This window comes from Salmo trutta, chromosome 7 (assembly GCF_901001165.1).
Source record: "Salmo trutta chromosome 7, fSalTru1.1, whole genome shotgun sequence".
In the NCBI taxonomy this organism is placed as follows: domain Eukaryota; kingdom Metazoa; phylum Chordata; class Actinopteri; order Salmoniformes; family Salmonidae; genus Salmo; species Salmo trutta.
The window spans coordinates 10,352,535-10,377,356 of record NC_042963.1 but is presented as its reverse complement, the minus strand read 5'-3'; the positions used below and the strand labels follow the sequence as shown (position 1 = coordinate 10,377,356).

Sequence of the window (24,822 nt, the reverse complement as noted above, 5' to 3'; positions counted from 1 at the left end):
GAGTGTTTAACAGATACAGTAAAACTCCTTGTCTTCCTCACATTGCCTCTCCACAGGGACATGATGATGTCGCTGGATGATAAAGGCTCTGTCCAGATACAGACCAAGGTCCTGCCCCAGGACTCATGGACGCAGGTCAGCTGTCCCTGCTGCGTGTCTAAGCAGGTGGAGTCCCTGGTCCTCATCCAGCTGTCAGACAACGTCCAGCCTGTCACCAAGAGGTGGCTCATCTCCCTGATTGAAGCTTCAAAGAGACATGGAGGTGAGAGGTCATATCGGATACGGACAGCAGCAGATCAGAGGTCTGACTGTTCTTCAGTCTGTGTTGCTTGTTTTGTTCCATCCGAGTGCTAGTAACAAATCTGATTCAACTGATTCACCTGGGCTTGATGATTAGCTTATTAGTTGAGTCTCTAGTTTCAAAGTAGTGTACCCACATCAGGTTAATCCTGATGAAACGTTGCACAATACAACTGCAGGGGAAATCCGTGTGTCTTAGTTTATTAGCTGAATTAAGTGTCAATAATTACTGGGCTGAAACCAAAGCATATACTAAGATCACTGCAGTAGAGGCCGGAGTACTGTAGTTGACCCTCTCCTCCTCCCTGGACTAGGAGCAGCTTTGCTGGCCCACCCTGGAGAGGATGAGTGTGGGGATGTGATCGTGGTGTCTGCTCCTCGCTGCACCCTTCTCAGAGCCACGGAGGACCTGGGTCTGTGTAAGAAATACCGCAATAAAGAGATGGCTTCTTTCTCCTACCACGACAGAGACAACTTCACCAATGTCGGTAAGAATGTTGGTAATACTGGGGGAAGAGTAAAGGGATATTAAAGGTAATAGCAGTTACAAGTTGTAACAGATCTTCAGCACCCAATACCTTCTGTAGGAATAGAATCAACAAAATACACATTCAATGTTGTAATAGTGTGGTAATATAGACAACATTACATATTAAATGTAATATACAGTACCAGTCAAAAGTTGACACACCTACTCATTCAAGGTTTTTTATTTATTTGTACTATTTTCTACATTGTATAATAATAGTGAAGACATCAAAACTATGAAATAACACACATGGAATCATGTAGTAACCCCAAAAAAGTGTTAAACTAATCAAAATATATTTGAGATTTTAGATTCTTCAAAGTAGCCACCCTTTGCCTTTGACAGCTTCACCCTCTCTAAACCAGCTTCATGAGGAATGCTTTTCCAAAAGCCTTGAAGGAGTTCCCACATATGCTGAGCACTTGTTGGCTGCTTTTCCTTCACTCTGCGGTCTGACTCATCCTAAACCATTTCAATTTGGTTGAGGTCGGGGATTGTGGAGGCCAGGTCGTCTGATGCAGCACTCCATCATTCCCCTTGGTCAAATAGCCCTTACACAGCCTGGAGGTGTGTTTTGGGTCATTGTCCTGTTGAAAACAAATGATAGTCCCACTAAGCGCAAACCAGATGGGATGGCGCATCGCTGCAGAATGCTTTCGTAGTCATGCTGGATAAGTGTGCCTAGAATTCTAAATAAATCACAGACAGTTCATGAAATTTTCCGAATTGACTGACCTTCATGTTTTAAAGTAATGATGGACTGTCGTTTCTCTTTGCTTATTTGAGCTGATCTTGCCATAATATGGACTTGGTCTTTTTCCAAATAGGGCTATCTTCTGTATACCACCCCTACCTTGTCACAACACAATGATTGGCTCAAACGCATTAATAATGAAAGAAATTCCACAAATTAACCTTTAACAAGGCACACCTGTTAATTGAAATGCATTCCAGGTGACTACCTCAAAAAGCTGGTTGAGAGAATGCCAAGAGTGTGCAAAGCTGTCATCAAAGCAAAGGGTGGCTACTTTGAAGAATCTCAAATATAAAATATATTTAGATTTGTTTAACACTTTTTTGGTTACTACATGATTCCATGTGTTATTTCATAGGGATGGAGGCGACAGGTAGCCTAGTGGTTAGAGTGTTGGGCCAGTAACCAAAAGCCTGCTGGATCTAATCCCTGAGCTGACAAGGTACTCTGTTGTTCTGCCCTTGAACAAGGCAGTTAACCCACTGTTCCCCAGTAGGCTGTCATTGTAAATAAGAATTTGTTCTTAACTGACTTGCCTAGTTAAATAAAAAATCATAGTTTTGATGTCTTCACTATTTCTACAGTGTAGAAAGTAGTAATAATAAAGAAAAACATTTGAATGAGTAGGTGTGTCCAAACATTTGACTGGTACTGTATATGACAGTCTTGATTGACGCCTGTCCTCTGTGTTACCAGATGACATGCAGGAGTTCCTGACGCTAGCGGAGCGTCAGTACATAGTCAAGAATGAGCTGGACTCTCTACAGGCCCAGAAGAAGCAGAGAATCCCTGGAGTCCCAGAGGCTCCGGGGGTCCTGGAGGCCTGGGAGAACATCTGTGAGTCTTTACGTGTGTGTGCGTAGGTATGTGTGTGTGTGTGTGTGTGTGTGTGTGCGTAGGTAGGTATGTGTGTGTGTGTGTGTGTGTGTGTGTGTGTGTGTGTGTGTGTGTGTAGGTATGTGAATAGAGTGATGTAAATGGGGATGTTGGGTGATTCCTTCAAAACTAAAACAAATAAGGACCAAGATTTGGGGGATTTTCCTTTGGAGAAGGTATTGTTTACATATATTTGACATTTGTATCTTTAAACATACTTGAGAAATAATGAATTGAAGTTAGGATATTTGTGGACTTACCCAGGCCTCCTTTAAGACTGTAATGGTGTGATACAAGGTGCTACAAATCAAAAGTTGGTGTCATATAAAGCTTTACCGCTTGCTCTGTAATATGAGTGGTATTTTGATTTTAATAACACATTTCTTACATTAATTTATGAACATTTAATAATATAAACATGAAAATTGAAAGTATACAATTTGGCACATCTGTCAATATATTGCTTGTGCACATGTGTGCCATTTGCTTGCCTCAGCATGTTCTGTCTTCTATGTCATGATCTTGCTTAGCTAAGCTGTTCTGCAGCAGAGCAGAGCACCACCTCTGGCTCATCATTTCAGTGCTCTCTCCGGTCCTCTCTCACTGCTCTGTGATCTGTATTCGTCTGAGAACTACAACTCACTGTCCCTTACGTATGCTGGACAGTGTTAACAATGTAATACAGCCAAGCTTCTGGCTATGTTACCCGTCTGTATGTGTAACAATGGTAGAGGTATTGTACAGTTCCCTGATGTAGCCCTTCCGTCCTGTCTCTGTGCTGTAGGTCAGAAGCTGGTGAGGGCAGGAGTGATAAAGGACATCTTCCCTCTACATGACCAGCAGAGACTGAATGACGTCTGCAGAAGGTGGTACTCTAAGAAGCAGATATGGAGACAGCCTCTCGGTAAACAACAACATACAGTAAACACAAACAAAAAAAGTGACATCATTTTTTTAGAGTTAGCAATCTAGCTAAGTGTTTTGATTTCCCACTTCCTCAGGTGCTGAATAATACACTCTTAGAAAAAAGGGTTCCAAAATGGTTATTTGGCTGTCCCCATTGGGATCCATGTAGAACACTCTGGGAAAAGGGTTCTACATGGAACACAATATGGTTCTTCCTGGAACCAAAAAGGGTTATTTAAAGGGTTCTCCTATGGGGACAGAAGAAGAACCGTTTTAGGTTCTAGATAAAACCTTTTTTTCGAAGCGTGTATAGGCTCTAGGCCAATATGCACAAAAATGTCAACTAAATAAATCTCATAATTTTGGATCCTATTTTGACAGGTTGCACATCAAAATATCAATCATATCATATCAAATCAAATCAAATGTTATTTGTCACATGCGCCGAATACAACAGTTGTCACCTTACAGTGAAATGCTTACTTACAAGCCCTTAACCAACAATACAGTTAAGAAAAATAAGTCTTAAGCAAAAAGTAGATCAGCAAAATATTTGAATTAAAATAACAAATAATTAAAGAGCAGCAGTAAAATAACAGTAATGAGGCTATATACAGGGGGTACCGGTACAGAGTCAATGTGTGGGGGCACAGTTTGTTTAGGTAATTGAGGCAATATGTACATGTAGGTAGAGTTAAAGTGACTATGCATAGATACTAAACAGAGAGTAGCAGCAGCGTAAAAGAGGGGGGGAGACAATGCAAATAGTATGGGTAGCCATTTGATTAGCTGTTCAGGAGTCCTATGGCTTGGGGATAGAAGCTGTTAAGAAGCCTTTTGGACCTAGACTTGGCGCTCCGGCACTGCTTGCCGTGCGGTAGCAGAGAGAACAGTCTATGACTAGGGTGGCTGGAGTCTTTGACAATTTTTAGGGCCTTCCTCTGACACCACCTGGTATAGAGGTCCTGAATTGCAGGAAGCTTGGCCCCAGTGATGTACTGGGCCGTACGCACTACCCTCTGTAGTGCCTTTGCGTTCGAAGGCCGAGCAGTCGCCGTACCAGGCAGTGATGCAACCAGTCAGGATGCTCTCGATGGTGCAGCTGTAGAACTTTTTGAGAATCTGAGGACCCATGCAAAATCTTTTCAGTCTCCTGAGGGGGAATAGACATTGTCGTGTCCGCTTCACGACTGTCTTGGTGTGTTTGGACCATGGTAGTTTGTTGGTGATGTGGACACCAAGGTACTTGAAGCTCTCGACCTGCTCCACTACAGCCCGGTCAATGAAAATGGGGGCGTGCTTGGTTCTCCTTTTCCTATAGTCCACAAACATCTCCTTTGTCTTGATCATGTTGAGGGAGAGGTTGTTATCCTGGCACCTCCTCCCTATAGGCTGTCTCATCTTTGTCTTTGATCAAGCATACTGTTGTGTCGTCGGCAAACTTAATGATGGTGTTGGAGCCGTGCCTGGCCATGCAGTCATGAGTGAACAGGGAGTACTGGAGGGGGCTGAGCATGCACCCCTGAGTGGCCCCCGTGTTGAGGATCAGTGTGGCAGATGTGTTGTTACCTACCCTTACCAACTGGGGGCGGCCCATCAGGAAGTCCAGGATCCAGTTGCAGAGGGAAGTGTTTAGTCCCAGGGTCCTTAGCTTAGTGATGAGCTTTGAGGGCAGCATCGTGTTGACCGTTGAGCTGTAGTCAATGAATAGCATTCTCACATAGGTGTTCCTTTTGTCCAGGTGGGAAAGGGCAGTGTGGACTGCAATAGAGATTGCATCAACTGTGGATCTGTTGGTTCGGTATGCAACTTGGAGAGGGTCTAAGGTTTCAGGGATAATGGTGTTGATGTGAGCCATGGCCAGCCTTTCAAAGCACTTCATGGCTACAGACGTGAGTGCTACGGGTTGGTAGTCATTTAGACAGGTTACCTTAGTGTTCCTGGACACAGTGACTATGGTGGTCTGCTTGAAACATGTTGGTATTACAGACTCAGTCAGGGACAGGTTGAAAATGTCAGTGAAGACACTTGTCAGTTGGTCAGCACATGCTCGGAGTACAAGTTCTGGTAATCCGTCTGGCCTTGTGAATGTTGACCTGTTTAATGGTCTTACTCACATCGGCTATGGAGAACGTGGTCACACAGTCATCCGGACAGCTGATGCTCTCATGCATGTGTCAGTGTTACTTGCCTCGAAGCGAACATAGAAGTTATTTAGCTCGTCTGGTAGGCTCGTGTCACTGGGCAGCTCTCGGCTGTGCTTCCCTTTGTAGTCTGTAATAGTTTGCCAGCCCTGCCACAGCCGACGAGCTTCGGAGCCGGTGTAGTACGATTCAATCTTAGTCCTGTATTGATGCTTTGCCTGTTTGACGGTTCATCGGAGGGCATAAGGGGATTCTTATAAGTGTCCGGGTTAGAGTCCTGCTCCGTGAAAGCGGCAGCTCTACCCTTTAGCTCAGCGCGGATGTTGCCTTTAATCCATGGCGTCTGGTTGGGGTATGTACGTATAGTCACTGTAGGGACAACGTCATCAATGCACTTATTCATGAAGCCAGTGACTGATGTGCTGTACTCCTCAATGCCATCGGAAGAATTCCGGAACATAAGCAGTCCTGTAGCTTGAAAGGTGAAATAGCTTACTGTTTTAATCATTGGCTACCATCTCAGTAGTCTTACTGAAAAATCCAGAGCCCTGCCGCTAATGTAAAGTAACTGTCCATTTATTTTTGGGGGTTTATCGTTGTATTTGTTGTTATCGAGCAAAATAGATCAATTTATCGCGATAGGACTTTTTGTCCATATCGCCCAGCTCTGGCACCTCCACAAATATTTACTAATTTGTCCTAATAATGATCGCTCTCTTCCTGTGCAGATGCGATCCAGTCATACTTCGGAGGCACCATGGCGTTTTACTTCAGCTTTCTGCAATTCTATACCTGGGCCCTGGTGCCCCCTGCCTTCCTGGGCCTGGTCCTGACCTTTCTGCTGCCTGGAGGTGGTGGGGTGGTGAAGGAGCAGGCCGTGGAGGGGGTGATGGAGGAGGAAGATTATGGCCCCTCAGTCAGCGGTCACATGGTACAGGCTGTATTCAGCATGCTGTGGTCCACGCTGTTCATCGAGTTCTGGAAGCGCCGGAGCTCTTCCCTCTCCCACCGCTGGGGCACACGGCACCTGACTGAGCGTTTCGCCGAGCCCCGCCCCGGCTTCCAAGGCACCCTGGGGCTCAACCCCGTGACAGGCCGGCTGGAGCCCCTGTTCCCGGAGTGGCAGAGGCAGCTGCGTGTGGGCCTGGTGTCGTTGCCCCTAGTGGGGTTGTTCCTGGGACTGGTGGTCCTGGGGATGACAGGTTTCTACCACGGAGAGGCCCTGGTACAGGGCTTCCATCAGGACAGCGGCTCCCTGTTCTCTGGAGCTCTGCTCTACCTGCCCTCCATGGCCCACACAGTCTACACCAACATATTAAAGAATGTGTACCACGCTGTGGCCATGCAACTCACCAAGTGGGGTGAGAGAGGGCACTGGGCAATGGGGAGGGAGATGAGTTAGATAGGGAAGAGATGATAGAAGGGGTTAGAGAAGAGGGAGAGAGAAAATAAGTGTGAGGTTGATGAATAATTGCAGTAGGGGTTAGAATGTTTGGGAACACAGAGCTAAGTTCACCAAAGATCAGATTCATAGAATAATAGAGAATGCAATTGGATGCAAAGTATCACAGTTTGTGTGTGATAAGTCCACTGAAAATCAGTCTGATTTCCCCTCATAGAAAACCACAGAGAGGAGTCCTCCTTCCAGAACCATCATATCACCAAAGTCCTCCTGGTCAGTCAGTCTTCCTTCCCCATCTGTCAGTCTATTCTCCTCTTCCTCCCTCTCCTCTGGTCACCCCTTTCTCTACTGTATATTCTTACTGAATATATACAGTGCATATGGAAAGTATTCAGACTCCTTCACTGTTTCCACATTTTGTTACGCTAGAGCCTTATTCTAAAATGTATGAAAAAAATGTTTTCTTCATCAATCTACCCAATACCCCATAATGACAAAGCAAAAACTGTTTTTTAGAATAAAAAAAAACAGAAATATCACATTTACATAGGTATTCAGACCCGCTACTTTGTTGAAGCACCTGTGGAAGGACCACCAGAGGGCAGGCTGGGCTCACGGATAGTAGCCCAACAAGGCATGTGAGACCAGGTAACCAGAGTCAATTAAGCACAGCTGACGGTACTAATGAGATATTCTCTTTCCCCTACAAGAGGGAGGATGGAACCAGCAAGAAGAGGAGAAGATAAACTATCTTTGGAGAATGGCTACGGAGAGAGAGGTGCTATCCATGAAGAGCCATTAAGACGGTGACGAATATGTGATTGTTGTTATAGTTTGAAGATAATCGTAATGTGATCCTGTGTCATCTAAAGAAGATGTATGTTGTTCCTTTGGAGATTCTCATTGACTGTGTTGGAGTGTTTGTATTGTCAGAAATCCCTCAATAGAGAACTGTGTTGAATCAAGATAACCTACTCTGGACTCGTTTATTCCACCTTTCCACTTCAGAGTGACACCAAATGACTTGGTCCGCTCACATTGGTGGAGAATGTGGGCACTAGGTGGACGAGTGACACAAGGATAAGTGAGTAAATCAAGATTCTTCCAGTAGACAGAGGAACCATTCAAGAACGATGGACAACGCCCTACTACAACAGTTGATCACGGCACAGCAGACAACCATAGAACTCCTGCAACGACAGCTGAGTGGGCGAGAAGAACCTAGAGTGAAGCCTAGAGCGGCTGCTCATGCCATCTTACCTCGTCTCTCCAAGGAGGATGATATCGAGGCCTTCCTCATGACCTTCGAAAGGACGGCCACCTTGGAAGAGTGGCCGCCCACAGAATGGGCGAGCGCATTAGCCCCTCTTTTGACCGGGGTGGCCCAGGAAGCCTATTTTGACCTGGATTCCCACGAAGCTGCGGACTATGGGCGACTAAAAACCGAGATCCTGTCCCGGTACCAGCTGACTGCCAGAGATAGAGCTGTGAAGTTCCATCAGTGGACCTATATGGCTGACCAACCCGTCCGTGCCCAGATCTTCGCTCTAATACGACTGATGAAACAGTGGCTGGAACCCGGAAAGGGAGTAGGACATGTAATAGAGACCCTCGTTGTGGACAAGATATTGAGGGAATTACCCAGTGACTTAAAAAGGGTTGTGGGTCAAACCAACCCGTTGTCAGCCGACGACATAGCCCAGGCGGTGGAAACATACCGATCTACAGGGGAGTTGTTAAAAGGGGACAAGAAGGAACGGAAGGATTCTGCAAATCCCGTACCACGACTCGCCCCGGCACGTCCGCCACCGAAACCTCCAAACCCCCTTCGGAGGTGGGAGAAGTCATCCCCCACACAGCAGGGTCGGTGTTATAAATGTCAGTCTCCAGACCATTATGCCTCACAATGTCCTAGCAAGGACGAGTCCATGGTCACGGAGTCATCGCTGCCCATCCCCACGCATCCCGGTTCGAGAGGACATGATCAACACTGTTGGTTAACAGAAATAGCCCCAGCCCCAGAGATTCCGGTTCGAGTAGAAGGACAAGATGTGGTAGCCATTCTCGACTCGGGAAGTATGGTTACGTTAGTAGAGGAGCGGATGGTGACTTCAGCAACACTGCTACCAGACAAAGTAGCCGTGTCCTGTATCCATGGAGACACCCACTATTACCCCACTGTGAATCTGTCTATTCTCACTCCGAAAGGAAGGTGTACAGTCAGGGCAGGGAAAGTACCCCAGCTGAAGGTGCCATTATTGATAGGGAGAGACTGTCCTCTATATAAAGAGCTGCGGCAGATGACGTTATGCATGGGAAGAAGGGGGACAGGAAAGAAGAAAAAAAACAAATCCAAGCCTGAGGTAGTAGTCCTACAAGGCGACGTAGCCTCGTCCTTGTCCTCTGGAGCAGAGGAAGAAATAGAGACCCAACGTTTACGACAGATATTCCAGGAAACTACCGATGAAGACACCTGTGAAGGGTTATACACGACGCAGGAAGGAAGGAGCAACCAGGCGCTAAGAGATATATTTGAAGCCCCATCCGAGGAGGGAACCTGGAAGGGATTCTCCTCGGTCACCCCTGGAGGGGATGGGGAACAACCTCCACACCCCTCTACCGAGGTTGACCTGCCCCAGGAATTAAAGGGACAGTTCGGCACCTCGCAGCATAGAGACCCAGACCTAAGGGAGGCCATGAGGAAGGTGAAGGTGATCGACGGGAGGAACGTCGATGGATCAGGTGAGCCCCCTCTTCCTTACTATGCAATCAGGCGGGGTCTCTTATATTGGATCGTGCAACGAAGGGGGGAAATCCAGGAATTACTAATGGTGCCTAGACCATACAGGGATACAGTCCTACAGTTAGCCCATTCCCACGTCCTAGGAGGACACCTGGCACGGGACAAGACTATCGACAGAATCATGCAGAGATTCTATTGGCCCCGTGTCACCCGGGATGTGGCCAGGTATTGTAGGACGTGTGATCAATGTCAGCGTACAGCTCCACGGCCACACCTACGTAACCCTTTGATTCCTCTCCCCATCATAGAGACTCCCTTTGAACGCATAGCTATGGACCTCGTGGGACCCCTCCCAAAATCTGCCAGAGGACACGAGTACATCCTAGTGGTCGTAGATTACGCTACCGAGTTCCCAGAGGCCATACCCCTGCGTAACATGTCGTCCAAGGGAATTGCCAAGGAATTGTTCATGATGTTCTCTCGGGTAGGCCTTCCCAAGACGATCCTAACCGATCAGGGAACCCCGTTCATGTCCCGGTTGATGAAGGACTTGTGTCGGTTATATCAGGTTCAACAGATACGTACAAGCATATTCCACCCTCAAACAGACGGGTTGTGCGAACGCTTGAACAAAACGATTAAAAGCATGTTGAGAAGAGTGGTGTCCAGAGACGGGAAAAACTGGGACATGCTTCTCCCCCACTTAATGTTTGCCCTGCGAGAAGTACCCCAGGCGTCCACTGGATTCTCCCCGTTTGAATTGCTCTACGGCAGACCCTGTCGAGGGATCCTCGACTTAGCCAAGGAGACCTGGGAGACCCAACCATGTCCCTTTCGATCCACAATAGAACATGTTACCCTGATGAGAGACCGCCTGTCGGCAGTGTGGCCCATAGTAAAGGAGCATATGGAGAAGGCGCAAAGGACCCAAGGCTGGGCCTACGATAAGTCCGCGACATCCCGTGAGTTCTCCGTGGGAGAGAAAGTGATGGTGCTCGTGCCCACAGCTGAACACCGCTTGCTGGCGCAGTGGAGGGGGCCCTACGAGGTAATGAAAAGGGTCTCACCGGTCAATTACCTCATCAAACAACCCGACAGGAGAAAGAAGGTCCAACTCTATCACATAAACCTGTTGAAGAAGTACCATGGAAGAGAGGAGGAGGTGGCTTTGATGGCCATGGAGGGCCAAGGAAAAGAGGAGGTTCTACCACAGGTGCGCCATGGCCAAACTCTCTTGCCGGAACAGTCGAGACAGCTAGACAAGCTGATTATTCACTTCGGCCGGGTATTCTCTCCATTCCCAGGACAAACAGATGTCTTGTTCCACCATATCCACACTGAACCTGGCAAGAAGGTGCATATCCGTCCTTACAGGATTCCTGAGGCCCGCCGAGTCATCGCCAAGAACGAGGTAAGGGAGATGCTGAGGATGGGTGTGATCGAGCCATCGACGAGTGAGTGGTCCAGTCCTGGTCCCCAAACCCGATGGTAGTATGAGACTCTGCAACGACTTTAGGAGCGTGAATGCAATCTCTACATTCGACGCGTATCCCATGTCCCGCGTGGATGAACTCTTGGAGCGCTTAGGAAAGGCCAAGTTCATCACCACCCTGGATTTCACGAAGGGATATTGGCAAGTGCCGGTGGCTCCAGAGGACCGCCCGAAGACCGCCTTCGCCACACCGGAGGGGCTTTTTCAGTATGTGAGGATGCCCTTCGGACTGCATGGTGCTGCTGCAACTTTCCAACGCCTCATGGATGCCATTCTACGGCCCCATCAAGAGTACGCAGCGGCGTACATAGACGATGTGGTCATCCACAGCGAGGACTGGGATAGTCACCTCCTACGACTGCGGGCGGTGCTCATGAGTCTGGAAGCCACAGGGTTGACGGCCAATCCAAAAAAATGCTGCCTGGGTCTGTCCGAAGCGGAATACCTGGGGTACACCGTGGGGAATGGGAAAATACGCCCACAGGCAGAGAAGACCAGGGCAATTCGGGACTGGCCTCGACCCCAGACCAAGCGGGACGTTCGGGCCTTCTTAGGGATAACGGGATATTATCGCCGTTTTATCCCTGGATATGCAACCATTGCCAACCCCCTCACAAACCTCATCAAGAAAAACTTGCCAAACTGGGTAGAGTGGAAAGATGAGGCAGAGGAGGCCTTTCAATTCCTAAAAGAGGGCCTGTGTTCTGATCCCGTCCTACAGGCTCCGGACTTCTCACAAGAGTTCATTGTACAGGTAGACGCCTCGGATACGGGGCTCGGGGCCGTACTAGCTCAGGGTGAAGGTGAAGCTGAGAGGCCGATTCTCTTTATAAGTAGAAAGCTCAGCGATCGGGAACAGAGATATGCTACCGTAGAGAAAGAGGCCCTAGCCATTAAGTGGGCCCTCGATTATCTCCGGTACTACCTACTGGGTCGGAGGTTTGCATTAGTTATGGACCATGCGCCCCTCACGTGGATGGCTGGTAAGAGAAACAATAACAACCGAATAGCCAGATGGTTTCTTGCTTTACAACCGTTCTCTTTCCATGTCATCCACAGGGCCGGATCGAGGAACGGGAATGCAGACGCGCTGTCCCGACGCGACCAAGACGGTGTGTCTGGCGCCCGATCCTCCGGTCCGGTCCTGAGGGGGGAGGTATGTGGAAGGACCACCAGAGGGCAGGCTGGGCTCACGGATAGTAGCCCAACAAGGCATGTGAGACCAGGTAACCAGAGTCAATTAAGCACAGCTGACGGTACTAATGAGATATTCTCTTTCCCCTACAAGAGGGAGGATGGAACCAGCAAGAAGAGGAGAAGATAAACTATCTTTGGAGAATGGCTACGGAGAGAGAGGTGCTATCCATGAAGAGCCATTAAGACGGTGACGAATATGTGATTGTTGTTATAGTTTGAAGATAATCGTAATGTGATCCTGTGTCATCTAAAGAAGATGTATGTTGTTCCTTTGGAGATTCTCATTGACTGTGTTGGAGTGTTTGTATTGTCAGAAATCCCTCAATAGAGAACTGTGTTGAATCAAGATAACCTACTCTGGACTCGTTTATTCCACCTTTCCACTTCAGAGTGACACCAAATGACTTGGTCCGCTCACACACCTTTGGTAGCGATTACAGCCTGGAGTCTTCTTGGGTACAACACTACAAGCTTGGCAAACATATATTTGGGGAGTTTCTCCCATTCTTCTCTGCAGATCTTCTCAAACTCTGTCAGGTTGGATTGGGGCGTCGCTGCTCAGCTATTTTCAGGTCACTCCAGAGATGTCCGATCGGGTTCAAGTCTAGGCTCTAGCTGGGCCACTCAAGGTCATTCAGAGACTTATCCTGAAACCAATCCTGCGTTGTCTTGGCTGTGTGCTTCGGGTCATTGACCTGTTGGAACGTTAATCTTCACTCCAGTCTGAGGTCCTGAGCACTCTGGAGCAGGTTTTCATCAAGGATCTCTCTGTAATTTGCTCTGTTAACTTCTATGGGCTACGTGGAACGCTAGCGAAAGCATAATGTTAGGACAGTGCCTACACAAGAAAAAGCACACAGCCATTTTCCAAGCAGGAGAGGGATCACAAAAACCAGAAATACAGCTAAAATTAAGCACTAACCTTTGACAATCTTCATCAGATGACACTCCTAGGACTCTATGTTACACAATACATGTATGTTTTGTTCGATAAAGTTCATATTTATATCCAAAAACCCCATTTTACATTGGCGCGTGATGTTCAGAAAATATTTTGCCTCCAAAACTGCCGGTGAATCAGCACAACAATTTACAAAAATACTCATCATAAAATATTAAACTGTTATTCAAAGGATTATAGATAAACATCTCCTTAATGCAACCGCTGTGACAGATTTCAAAAAAGCTTCACGGGGAAAGCACACTTCGCAATAATCTGAGTACGGCGCTCAGAAAAATACATCAGGCAATACAGATACCTGCCATTTTGGAGTCATCTAAAATCATAAATAGCATTATAAATATTCACTTACCTTTGATGATCTTCATCAGAAGGCACTTCCAGGTATCCCAGGTCCACAATAAATGCTGTTTTGTTCGATAAAGTCCATAATTTATGTCCAAATACCTCCTTGTTGTTTGCGCGTTCAGTAAGCTACTCCAAATGTAGGAAGCGTGCCGAAAATTTCACGATGAAAAGTAAAAAAAAGTTATATTTACGTTCGTAGAAACATGTGAAACGTTGTATAGCATCAATCTTTAGGGCCTTTTTAACCTGTTAGGGATAGGGGGCAGTATTTACACGGCCGGATAAAAAACGTACCCGATTTAATCTGGTTATTACTACTGCCCAGAAACTAGAATATGCATATAATTATTGGCTTTGGATAGAAAACACCCTAAAGTTTCTAAAACTGTTTGAATGGTGTCTGTGAGTATAACAGAACTCATATGGCAGGCAAAAATCTGAGAAGATTCCAAGTAGGAAGTGGCCTGTCTGCGATTTTGTAGTTCTCCTTTTGCTTGTCTATCGAAACTACAGTATCCGTGGGGTTATGTTGCACTTTCTAAGGCTTCCATTGGCTCTCTAAAGCCGCCAGAAAGCGGATTAGGGCGTCTCCTGTCTCTGGGCAAAGTATAGTAACTCTGTTTGTCAGTGGTCTGCCTGAGGACAAAGGGAAAGGAAATGCGTGTTCACAAGACCTTGCCTTTTTTCTCTTCCTTTTTGAATGAATACAGCATTGTCCGGTTGGAATATTATTGCTATTTTACTAGAAAAATACCATAAAAATTGATTTTAAACAGCGTTTGACATGCTTCTAAGTACGGTAATGGAACATTTTGACATTTTTTGTCTCAAAATGCGCTTGCGCGTTACCCTTTGGATAGTGACCTGAACGCACAAACAAAACGGGGATATTTTCACGTAACTATGGATTATTTGGAACAAAAACAACATTTGTTGTGGAAGTAGCAGTCCTGGGAGTGTATTCTGACGAAGAACAGCAAAGGTAATCCAATTTTTCTAATAGTAATTCTGAGTTTAGTTTGCCCCGACGTTGGTGGGTGTCAAATTAGCTAGCCGTGATGGCTGAGCTATGTACTCAGAATATTGCAAAATGTGCTTTCGCCGAAAAGCTATTTTAAAATCTGACATAGCGATTGCATAAAGGAGTTCTGTATCTATAATTCTTAAAATAATTGTTATGTATTTTGTCAACGTTTATCATGAGTAATTTTGTAAATTCACCGGTAGTTTTGGGTGGGAATGCTAGTTCTGAACATCACATGCTAATGTAAAAAGCAGTTTTTTTATATAAATATGAACTTGATTGAACAAAACATGCATGTATTGTATAACATAATGTCCTAGGAGTGTCATCTGATGAAGATCATCAAAGGTTAGTGCTGCATTTAGCTGTGGTTTGGGATTTTGTGACATATATGCTTGCTTGAAAAATGGCTGTGTGATTATTTTTGGCTGGGTACTCTCCTGACATAATCTAATGTTTTGCTTTCGCTGTAAAGCCTTTTTGAAATCGGACAACGTGGTTGGATTCAGGAGAGGTTTATCTTTCAAATGGTGTAAAATAGTCGTATGTTTGAAAAATTAAAATGATTGGATTTTTGAGGTTTTTGTATTTCGCGCATGCGATCCCATTGGCTGTTGGCTAGGGGTTCCGCTAGATGTAAGATCTGTGCTGCTTTGTATGGTTTTAAATGCATTTATGTGCTGTCTGTGTAAATAGTAACCGTTCTCTCCTTTCTTATTTCGCAGGCTCTAGTCAGTGCTACTATTTCAGCCTGCTGTGCCGAATAATTTCTGGGCAATGGTTCAGTGTCTAACACCTTAGTTCTTGAAACCAACTAAGCTTTCATTCCACTTTTAGTTAGGGTAACAACTACGTTCAACAAAATCATCATATCTCTTCCTAGCGAATTTACTAAACATAAACTTAAAATAAAAACTAAAATTCCTGCCTCTCTTCCTAACTTTTCATATTTTTTAAAACCAATGGAGCCGATAGTCTCTCCATGAATTAATATCCTAAAGCTAAGCGAACCAAATTCTCTTCCCCTTTAATTCTTATTCTGTCTTTTCTGTCTGTCACGGTATTATTTCTGTCCCCCATTTCTCGGGAGAGCCTTACACTCTGCCATCTAATCCTGTTTTTAATTTAACTATGCTGGTCTCCACTTAATAACTATTATCTACCCATTCTGTGTCACTTCTATCTTCCCTCAACCCTGGCTTATGCTCTCCTCCTGCTACTCCCAAACCATCAAGGTCTCAGCAGTGCAGGGGAGGTCTTCTCCATCTGCCCTTCCTTCTATCTGTCCGTCGCTCTTTCTCATAACAGTCAGTGTCAAATATTCGTTCTGTTTCCACCTATTGACTAACTGTCTCACTGTCTCCCTGTTTGCACTTCTGGATTTTAGAAAAATCAACATGTCTATGATAGTAATATCAAGATTATTGCATAGTTAAGTAAGTTTATCTGATACTCTCAATGATCCTGGATCACCACAGATGTCATATATCCCTGTCCTGTTGGCTTAGAATATGTCCTAAATACTTAACATAAGACTACCATTATTAAACTTATTCTTGCCATCTCTATTACCTTATTTAACAACAAAATATAATAATACTATTATATCAATTCCACAGCCTTGTTGTGTTAAATCTCTTCCACTGAATACAACAACAGCTGACTACCTAAGGGCAAATAAACTTAGCTAGATAATGTATAGAAATACCACTACTGGTCAAAAGATATTAAAATAACATAATCAGATCAAAATCCCTAATCTGAACAACTCCACAAAGAAAAAGTATTGTACCCTTATGGCCATAAGAAGAGGGGTAGCAATGAACCCCGAGACGGGATTGCTAGCAAGGCTGGAAATTCAAAACATCAAAAATCTAATAATTTCAATTTCTCAAACAATCAACTATTTTACACCATTTAAAAGATAAACATCTCCTTAATCTAACCACATTGTTCGATTTTCAAAGAGGCTTTACGGCAAAAGCATAAAGTTAGATTATGTTAGGACAGTACATAGCCACAAAAGTACAAACATCCATTTTCAATTCAAGGTCAGGCGTCACCAAAAGCAGAAACCAGCTAAAATTATGCACCAACCTTTGACAATCTCCATCAGATGACACTCCTAGGACATTATGTTATACAATACATGCATTTTTTGTTCCATCAAGTTCATATTTATATCCAAAAACAGCATTTTACAATAGCGGTGAAATTCCGATTTTTTTCTTCTCTGAAATGCTTCCGGTGAACAACGTTACAATTTACAAAATTACTATTCGAAAACATTGGTAAATTATAATATTGTCATTCAAATAATTATAGTTTAACATTTCGTAAATGCTACTGTATTGCCAGATTTCAAAATAACTTTACTGGGAAATCACAAGTTGCAATAAACCGGGTGCTGTGCTAAGAACAATAGGCTAGGCTATATAGGTTAGCATCATCTTGTAACCATGTAATATCAATAATACTATTGTCAATAATCCCTTACCTTTGATTATCTTCATCCATTGGCACTTCCAGGAATCCCAGGTTCACAACAAATGTGGTTTCTTTTGACAAAGTTCATAATTGATGTCCAAATAACTCCAAGTTGTTCCATGTTGTTAGCGCTTCGGTGGCTACTAAAAAGTAGTGCGGGGGGGTGTGAAGTCACGGCGAAAAGTTAAAAAAGTTTAAAAAATAATCTATTTACGTTCGTTCAAACATGTCAAACGTTGTTTAGCATCAATCTTTAGAGCCATTTTTAACGTGAAACATCAGTAATGTTTCAACCCGACCTCTCCTGTGTCTAGAAAAACGTTTTTGAAAAATGTCTCGCGTCACATGATTGCGCAGGTGCAGGCAATAATGGAAGTGACGACATCCCAGGGAGGTCAACTTCCCTGCATTCTAATTCGATCTCTGTTCATCATAGACGCTTCAAACAACTTTATAAAGATCGCTGACATCTAGTGGAAGCCGTAGGAGTTGCGAAATGAATCCTTTCTCACTGTGGTATCTATTAAACAATGACTCAAAAAAAATAGTACAGCCACAAAATTATTTTTTTCTCTCAGGTTTTCTCAGGTTTTTGCCTGCCATATGAGTTTTGTTATACTTACAGACACCATTCAAACAGTTTTAGAAAATTCAGAGTGTTTTCTATCCAAATCTGGTAATAATATGCATATCCTAGCTTCTGAGTTGGTGTAGGTGGCAGTTAAAAATGGGCATGCTTCATTTAGCTGTGTTTTGGGTTTTTGTGATGCATCTAGTTGCTTGGCAAATGGCTGTGTGGTGTTTCTTGTGAAGTTTGTCCTAACATAATCTAATTTTATGCTTTCGCCGTAAAGCCTTTTTGAAATCGGACAATGTGGTTAGATTAACGAGAAGTTTATCTTTAAAATGGTGTAAAATAGTTGATTGTTTGAGAAAATGGAATGATGAGATTTTAGCTGTTTTAAATTTGGCGCTCTGATTTTCCACTGGCTGTTGTCAAAATCAATCCCGTTAACGGGATGAGAACGGGAAGGGGTCACCAACAGGTGCAAACACACTAAACAAGAAACAATTACCCACAACCCCAAGGAAAAACACACACTACTATATAGGACTCCCAATCAAAGGCAACTCAACACACCTGCCTTCAATTGGGAGTCCAACCCCAATTAACTAACACATAACACAAAACTTCTGCCACGTCCTGACCAAAACTAATACAATTACGCCCTCTGCTGGTCAGGACGTGACAGTACCCCCCTCAAGGTGCAGACCCCGGAATGCACCTTAAAAAAAGAAAACACAAAAATCCCCAATACCCCAACAAAACCAATAAACAATACCCCCTAAACAATAAGGGAGGGAAGGGAGGGTGGCTGCCGTCAACGACGGCACTGTGCTACACCCTCCCTCCCCCAACCCACCTATCCTGGAGGTGGCTCAGGTGCGGGACGTGAACCTCGCTCCACCTTTGGCGTCGTCCACTTCGGTGGCGCCGATAGATGCGCCGGGGCAGACGGGCCACTCGAGCTGACCCTGGCAGACGGGCCACTCGGGCTGGGCCGGAGGACAGGCGGGCCACTCGGGCAGGGCCGGAGGACAGGCGGGCCACTCGGGCTGGGCCGGAGGACAGGCGGGCCACTCGGGCTGGGCCGGAGGACAGGCGGGCCACTCGGGCTGGGCCGGAGGACAGGCGGGCCACTCGGGCTGGGCCGGAGGACAGGCGGGGCACCCCGGCAGCTCCGGGCAGTCGGGCCGCTCTGGCAGACCCGGGCAGTCGGGCCGCTCTGGCAGACCCGGGCAGTCGGGCCGCTCTGGCAGACCCGGGCAGTCGGGCCGCTCTGGCATCTCCGGGCAGACGGGCCGCTCTGGCGACTCCGGGCAGACGGGCCGGCGGCTCTGGCGACTCCTGACTGGCCGGCGGCTCTGGCGACTCCTGACTGGCCGGCGGCTCTGGCGACTCCTGACTGGCCGGCGGCTCTGGCGACTCCTGACTGGCGGGCCGCTCTGGCGACTCCTGACTGGCGGGCCGCTCTGGCGACTCCTGACTGGCGGGCCGCTCTGGCGACTCCTGACTGGCGGGCAGCTCTGGCGACTCCTGACTGGCGGGCAGCTCTGGCGACTCCTGACTGGCGGGCAGCTCTGGCGACTCCTGACTGGCGGGCAGCTCTGGCGACTCTTGACTGGCGGGCAGCTCTGGCGACTCCTGACTGGCGGGAAGCTCTGGCAGCTCCTGACTGGCGAGGCTGGGCTGACACACTAGACGCCTGATGCGTGGGGCTGGTACTGGACGTGCCAGCCTGGAGACACGCACCTCAGGGCTAGTGCGGGCAGCTGGCCTGGGGCTCCATTCTTGCCCCGCAAAACTGCCCCGCAAAAAAAATTTTTATTGGGGCTGCCTCTCGAGTTTACTTAACTCTTCCATAGCCCTGGAAACGCTCATCATTATCTCCGCCCACGTCCATCCTTCTTCCTCGTTCCTCCGCTGCTTGGTCCTTTGGTAGTGGGGAATTCTGTGAGGGCTGTCTTCAGAAATGGACCAAAATGCAGCGGAGTTAGTATTCATCTTTCAATTTAATTAGAAACAACACTATAACAAACCAAAACAAGGAAACTGACAGCCAACAGTCCTGTCAGGTGCAAACACACTAAACAAGAAACAATTACCCACAACCCCAAGGAAAAACACACACTACTATATAGGACTCCCAATCAAAGGCAACTCAACACACCTGCCTTCAATTGGGAGTCCAACCCCAATTAACTAACACATAACACAAAACTTCTGCCACGTCCTGACCAAAACTAATACAATTACGCCCTCTGCTGGTCAGGACGTGACACTGACCTTGTTTTTTGCAGCTGAGGTTTCAATGTTGGTAGGATCTCGTCACTGCTTCTGTCGCATACCAGTTAGCCACCGGCCTATGAAGAACCCTCAGCAAGGGGCCAGGTCTTTAATCTACGGATATTTCATCCGCCCGTGCACGGTTTCGGTGTCTCCCTGGACCGACAGAAGCAGGTATTCAGTTCTGGCTGTCGAAGGACCAAGCTATCACGAGAGTTTTCAATCCCAATGATAATAACTAACAATCAATAAGCTTTGACTAATCCCCAAGGTTTGTATCCCTCCCCGGAGTTCTCACCACTGTTAATCACTACCCAGCGCTGTCTGTTCCATTCCCCCGAGATTAGAGGAACCTTGAGAGTTACTCCCTTTCTTCTCATAAGTTTCTCAAAGTTCTCGCTAGGTCGGGTCAAACACAGTCTAATTGTTCTCGCTATTTTCTTAGGCACACACATACACACATACATTTCTCTTCCTCCCGGGTCTCTACTAAACCTTATGAGACTTACGTTTAGTATTAGTTACGTTTCAAGGTAGAATTATTTAATCATTACATTTAAACATATAAATCCCTTATCAATTGATGAGGATATTTTTTATGTAATCCATTTTATAAGGCTGTAAAGTAACAAAATGTGGAAAAAGTCAAGGGATCTGAATACTTTCCAAAAGGCACTGTACATGTGTTGCAATAGACCCTGGTGCAGAGCTAAATATATTCTGATACAGGTAGGTGTACACTCGCATAACACAGTTTCTGTGGAACCCTGCAAGGTTTGTGTTGCAAGGCTGCCTGATTTAAACTGCTGGCTGGCGGCAATAATGTAATTACTTGTTTAGTAATTAAAGTTGGAAATTCAAACATTGCAAATTGTACAACAGCATACTAATCAACCACCAACTGATAAAAAATAAAAATACAACTGTGCTGTATAGCCTTACTGAACCTGCATAACATGAGCTCTCTCCCAGCTTGGATAGAAAGTTGTTGGGCATAAAACCAGTCTATTAATGCCAAATAATACAGTCAAATAATATGCCAACATCTCCCTTTCTCATTTTCAGTTTACTTTCTTCAACAACTTTGCTGTGCTCTTCCACATTGCCTTTTACAAACAGGACCTACCACTGCTACGCAAGGTAAAACATTTCAGCTGGGCAGCACTGTTTGTCTGTGGCCGGAGGAAAAGTTATACAATGTGGAAATACCTCATTTTAAAGGGTAGATGGGTCTCAAATAGGTTGTTTTCTTGAGCTCTACAACAGAACAGATCACGTTCTCTCTGTGCACTGGCTGTAGTAATTGATCCCAGACAGTGTGTGTGTATATGTGCGTATACAGTATGTAACTATTTATGTTTGTTTATCGATCTGTGCACACAGAAGCTTGCCTCTCTGCTAATTTTGAACCAGCTGGTGAACCAGTGTACAGAGGTGGTGGTGCCGTTTATAGTCGACCGCTTCCTTAGTGCTGCCCATAAGAAGGAGCAGGAGGACAACCTAGAGATGGACAAACTCAGAGCCCAGAGAAGCCTTCCCCCTTTTCCAGTAAGTCCATATAAAATGTGTTTGTCTGTTTTGTTTTTCTCTATTTCTCTTCGTTGTGCTCGTCTGCCTTGGTTTCTTTGCATCTGTGCCTTAGGGGGTAGAATCAGGGTTGGGTGTATTTGTGTAACGGTTCTCATATGCTTGGCCAACAAAGGACACAATGCTGTTTAGATTTTTAACAACATGACTACAGAGGAGCACTCATCTTATAAACTCCATCTGATGGCCATACACGTGTGCAGTAACATAACAATGTTCCATAACAGTGTGGGAGCACGTACCTGCAAACTTTAGAGCAACTGCAAATAAGTCATGAAATCTGAGTGACATGAAATTAAAATACATTTACTCTTCACAGGGTGACACCTCATTAGAAAGGAAAGTACAGGACAGACGCTAGCTAACCTTTAGCGTACAGCAACGTGATAACTTTGTAAAATGTCAATAAAATTGTAAATACAGGACACAACTGTAACACTATCACATAACATAGGGATTATAAAACAGTATCCTTTTCAGCCTAACAGACATTAGATATCATGTTATAAGTGAAAACACTGGGTGCAGCATGGATCACGATACATACCTCCATCAAAGTTTAGCAACTCTTTGGTTGGACCCTGCATGATCATAGGCACATATATACAGAGATGCAGTTGCACAAATAATACGGCAGGTGGCTCCACAACTATACACACATATACATAACCTAGCTGCTTAATTATGGCAAAACTCATACAACCAAGGATGTCTATTTCAACCCTGTAACATTTGCATGTCGTATGTTAGGGGTCTCTTTGTTTTGGTGATTAACTTATTGCGTCTGTGGCTACGTTTCAGGGCCTGTTTGCAGAGTACATTGAATTGCTGGTGAAGTTTGGATATTTGAGTCTGTTCTCCTGTGTGTACCCGCTCACCGCCGTCCTCCTGCTTCTCAACAACATCACAGAGATCCCAGGGGATGCCTACAAGATTTGTAAACTGTTCCGCAAGCCATTCTCTGCACCAGTGTCCAATATGGGGGTGTGGCAGGTCAGGAGGGTTTTGGGCGAGGGAATGTGAGAATTTGAACAAACAGAGAGGGGTATTTTTAATGCAGACAGAAATGTGTTATGAAGCTAAATCTGGAAAATAAATAGATGTGAGCAACGTGTAGTGGTTAATGATATTTCCTAATCAGTGCCCATCTATGTCCCTGTGTACATTTGCATGTATTTGCTCCTGTCCTTACATGTGCCTGTAACCATATTATTGTATGCCTGTGTATGTTTCAGACAGCGTTTGAGGTTCTGGGCTTTGTCTCAGTCATGTCTAACTGCTGGCTGCTACTGCTGTCCCCTCGCGTCCAGGAGTTCTGTCTGGAGGGAGGGATCAGCGGAAAGAACATCATACTCTTCGCTATCCTGGTCGAGGTACAGTATGAGGGAGGGGAGTTAGGTTTGGGGAGCCTTCCTGGTGGAGGTACAGTATCTTGTTCATAACAGTACAGTATATGGTTTATAGCAGTTGTCTTATTCACAGCATGTTACGGTATCATTATCTGCCCAACTGACATAGGTGTATGTGTGTTTGTTTGTCAGCATGTCCTGATCCTGGTCAAGATAATTCTAGCCTTTATGATACCAGCAGAGCCTGACTGGGTCAGAATCAAGAGGGAACAGATCGAGTTTAACTCTATGCAAGCTCTAGGGAAGCAGGTAAGAATTATCTAATCAAGAATAATCACTAATAATATAGAACATTTCTGCCAGTTACTGGAACAACCTGGCATCTGACAATCAAACATCTCCTTTTGACTCCTACAGAAGCTATGAAGCCCCTGTGGGAGAGTGAGTGTCCTGTTGCCCTTCAAGTGGTGGTCTGGACTAGGGGGCTCATTAGAGTCAGCTGCCATAACGAGGGCGGACAGGAGGATATAAAGACACATCTGTTTGGCCTGTGAGCCTAAACCCTGGAGCCAGCCAGTCTGAGAAGCTCTCTCAGTATCTCCCTCTGGAGGACTCCCTCTCCAGGCATAAATACAGTTCAGAAAGGAAACACCAGGTATTCGTTTAACCATTTATTAGAGAATATGAACAATACAATATGTCTTGGCAATAGGCTCTGCTCCGTCAGGGTAGCTCACTGTCAGAGCAAAGCGTCAATAGATAACAAAATAACTACACGCAGTGAGCACGGTTTACTATACCAATCCACCTGCAGGAAGGAAAACAGAACCAAACAGGTGGAGGTTGGGGTGGTGGAGGTTTTGGTGGTGGTGGAGGTTGGGGTAGCAAGAAAAACAAATGCATACTAGCAGTAGCAGCAAATGGCAGCAGAGGATGTGTGAGCAGAACCTGGTCAGCTTAAATAGACCCCCATATTAAGGTAGGAAGTGTTTTTAGCATCTGGTTGGTGCAATCTCAGCTGATGCAGAAACTCAGGTTTTAATTCTGAACCTGCTTTGCTTTATAAGTCTCTCATGTCATGGAAGATACAAGAGGCGGGGGTGTGGGACTGACGGCAAACCAAATGAAGAGCTAGGAGCGTTGTTAATTGTGTTAATGCAGTTTTGCATCTTCAGGTTAAGGTGTCTGAGATTTCTAAAATACTGGGTAGCTTTGGACTTTGAGTGTGGCACATACAATGCAAGTATCTAATTTGCTCTAATCACACAAGCGCTGCATCATTTAAAAATATATTCTCCACAGTGGTTTACATACTTTCACCTCATGAGTGTTACATTGTAAGCTTCAGAGACATTATAAACCTACTAAGATCACATGTGTCACGCCCTGACCATAGAGAGCCCTTGGTTCTCTATGGTGTAGTAGGTCAGGGCATGACTAGGGGGTGATCTAGTATGTCTATTTCTATGTTGGTTCTAATATGGTTCCCAATTAGAGGCAGCTGTTTATTGTTGCCTCTGATTGGGGATCATATTTAGGTAGCGATTTCCCCACCTGTGTTTTGTGGGATATTGATTGATTTTTAGTGTGTTTGGGCACTACGTCTTGACGGTCTTTGTAAGTTTTGTTATTTTGTTTTGTTAGTTTCACTTAAATAAACATGTGGAACTATACTCACGCTGCGCCTTGGTCCGCTCATTTCCAAGAACGAGACAGAATATCCCACCAAACCAGGACCAAGCAGCGTGTTCACCAAGTAAAGGAGTTTTGGACATGAGAAGAAGTGATGGGTGGATGCCGAAACCCTTCCTTGACGGAAGGTAATAATTGAGGACAGCGACGATGCCAGGGTTCGCGGTCGAGCCGAGGAGAGTG

At 45.5% G+C, this 24,822-nt stretch overlaps 1 protein-coding gene across 4 annotated transcripts in view; it reads left to right on the top strand.

Annotated features, from left to right (window-relative positions):
- Positions 1 to 24,250, top strand: part of LOC115196910 (anoctamin-10-like) — a 34,772-nt gene extending 10,522 nt beyond the window's left edge. For 3 of the 4 annotated variants that reach the window (XM_029757928.1, XM_029757929.1, XM_029757926.1), the window contains 12 exons: positions 57 to 262; positions 615 to 788; positions 2,280 to 2,420; positions 3,244 to 3,363; positions 6,238 to 6,870; positions 7,129 to 7,184; positions 21,077 to 21,151; positions 21,395 to 21,559; positions 22,400 to 22,591; positions 22,834 to 22,971; positions 23,140 to 23,256; positions 23,365 to 24,250. In XM_029757928.1, coding sequence (XP_029613788.1) covers positions 57 to 262; positions 615 to 788; positions 2,280 to 2,420; positions 3,244 to 3,363; positions 6,238 to 6,870; positions 7,129 to 7,184; positions 21,077 to 21,151; positions 21,395 to 21,559; positions 22,400 to 22,591; positions 22,834 to 22,971; positions 23,140 to 23,256; positions 23,365 to 23,373 — 2,026 coding nt within the window. In that variant the 3' untranslated portion in view covers positions 23,374 to 24,250. The remainder of the gene's footprint in view (positions 1 to 56; positions 263 to 614; positions 789 to 2,279; positions 2,421 to 3,243; positions 3,364 to 6,237; positions 6,871 to 7,128; positions 7,185 to 21,076; positions 21,152 to 21,394; positions 21,560 to 22,399; positions 22,592 to 22,833; positions 22,972 to 23,139; positions 23,257 to 23,364) is intronic. The other variant, XM_029757927.1, reaches the window with a different exon arrangement.
- Positions 24,251 to 24,822: the final 572 nt, after the last annotated feature.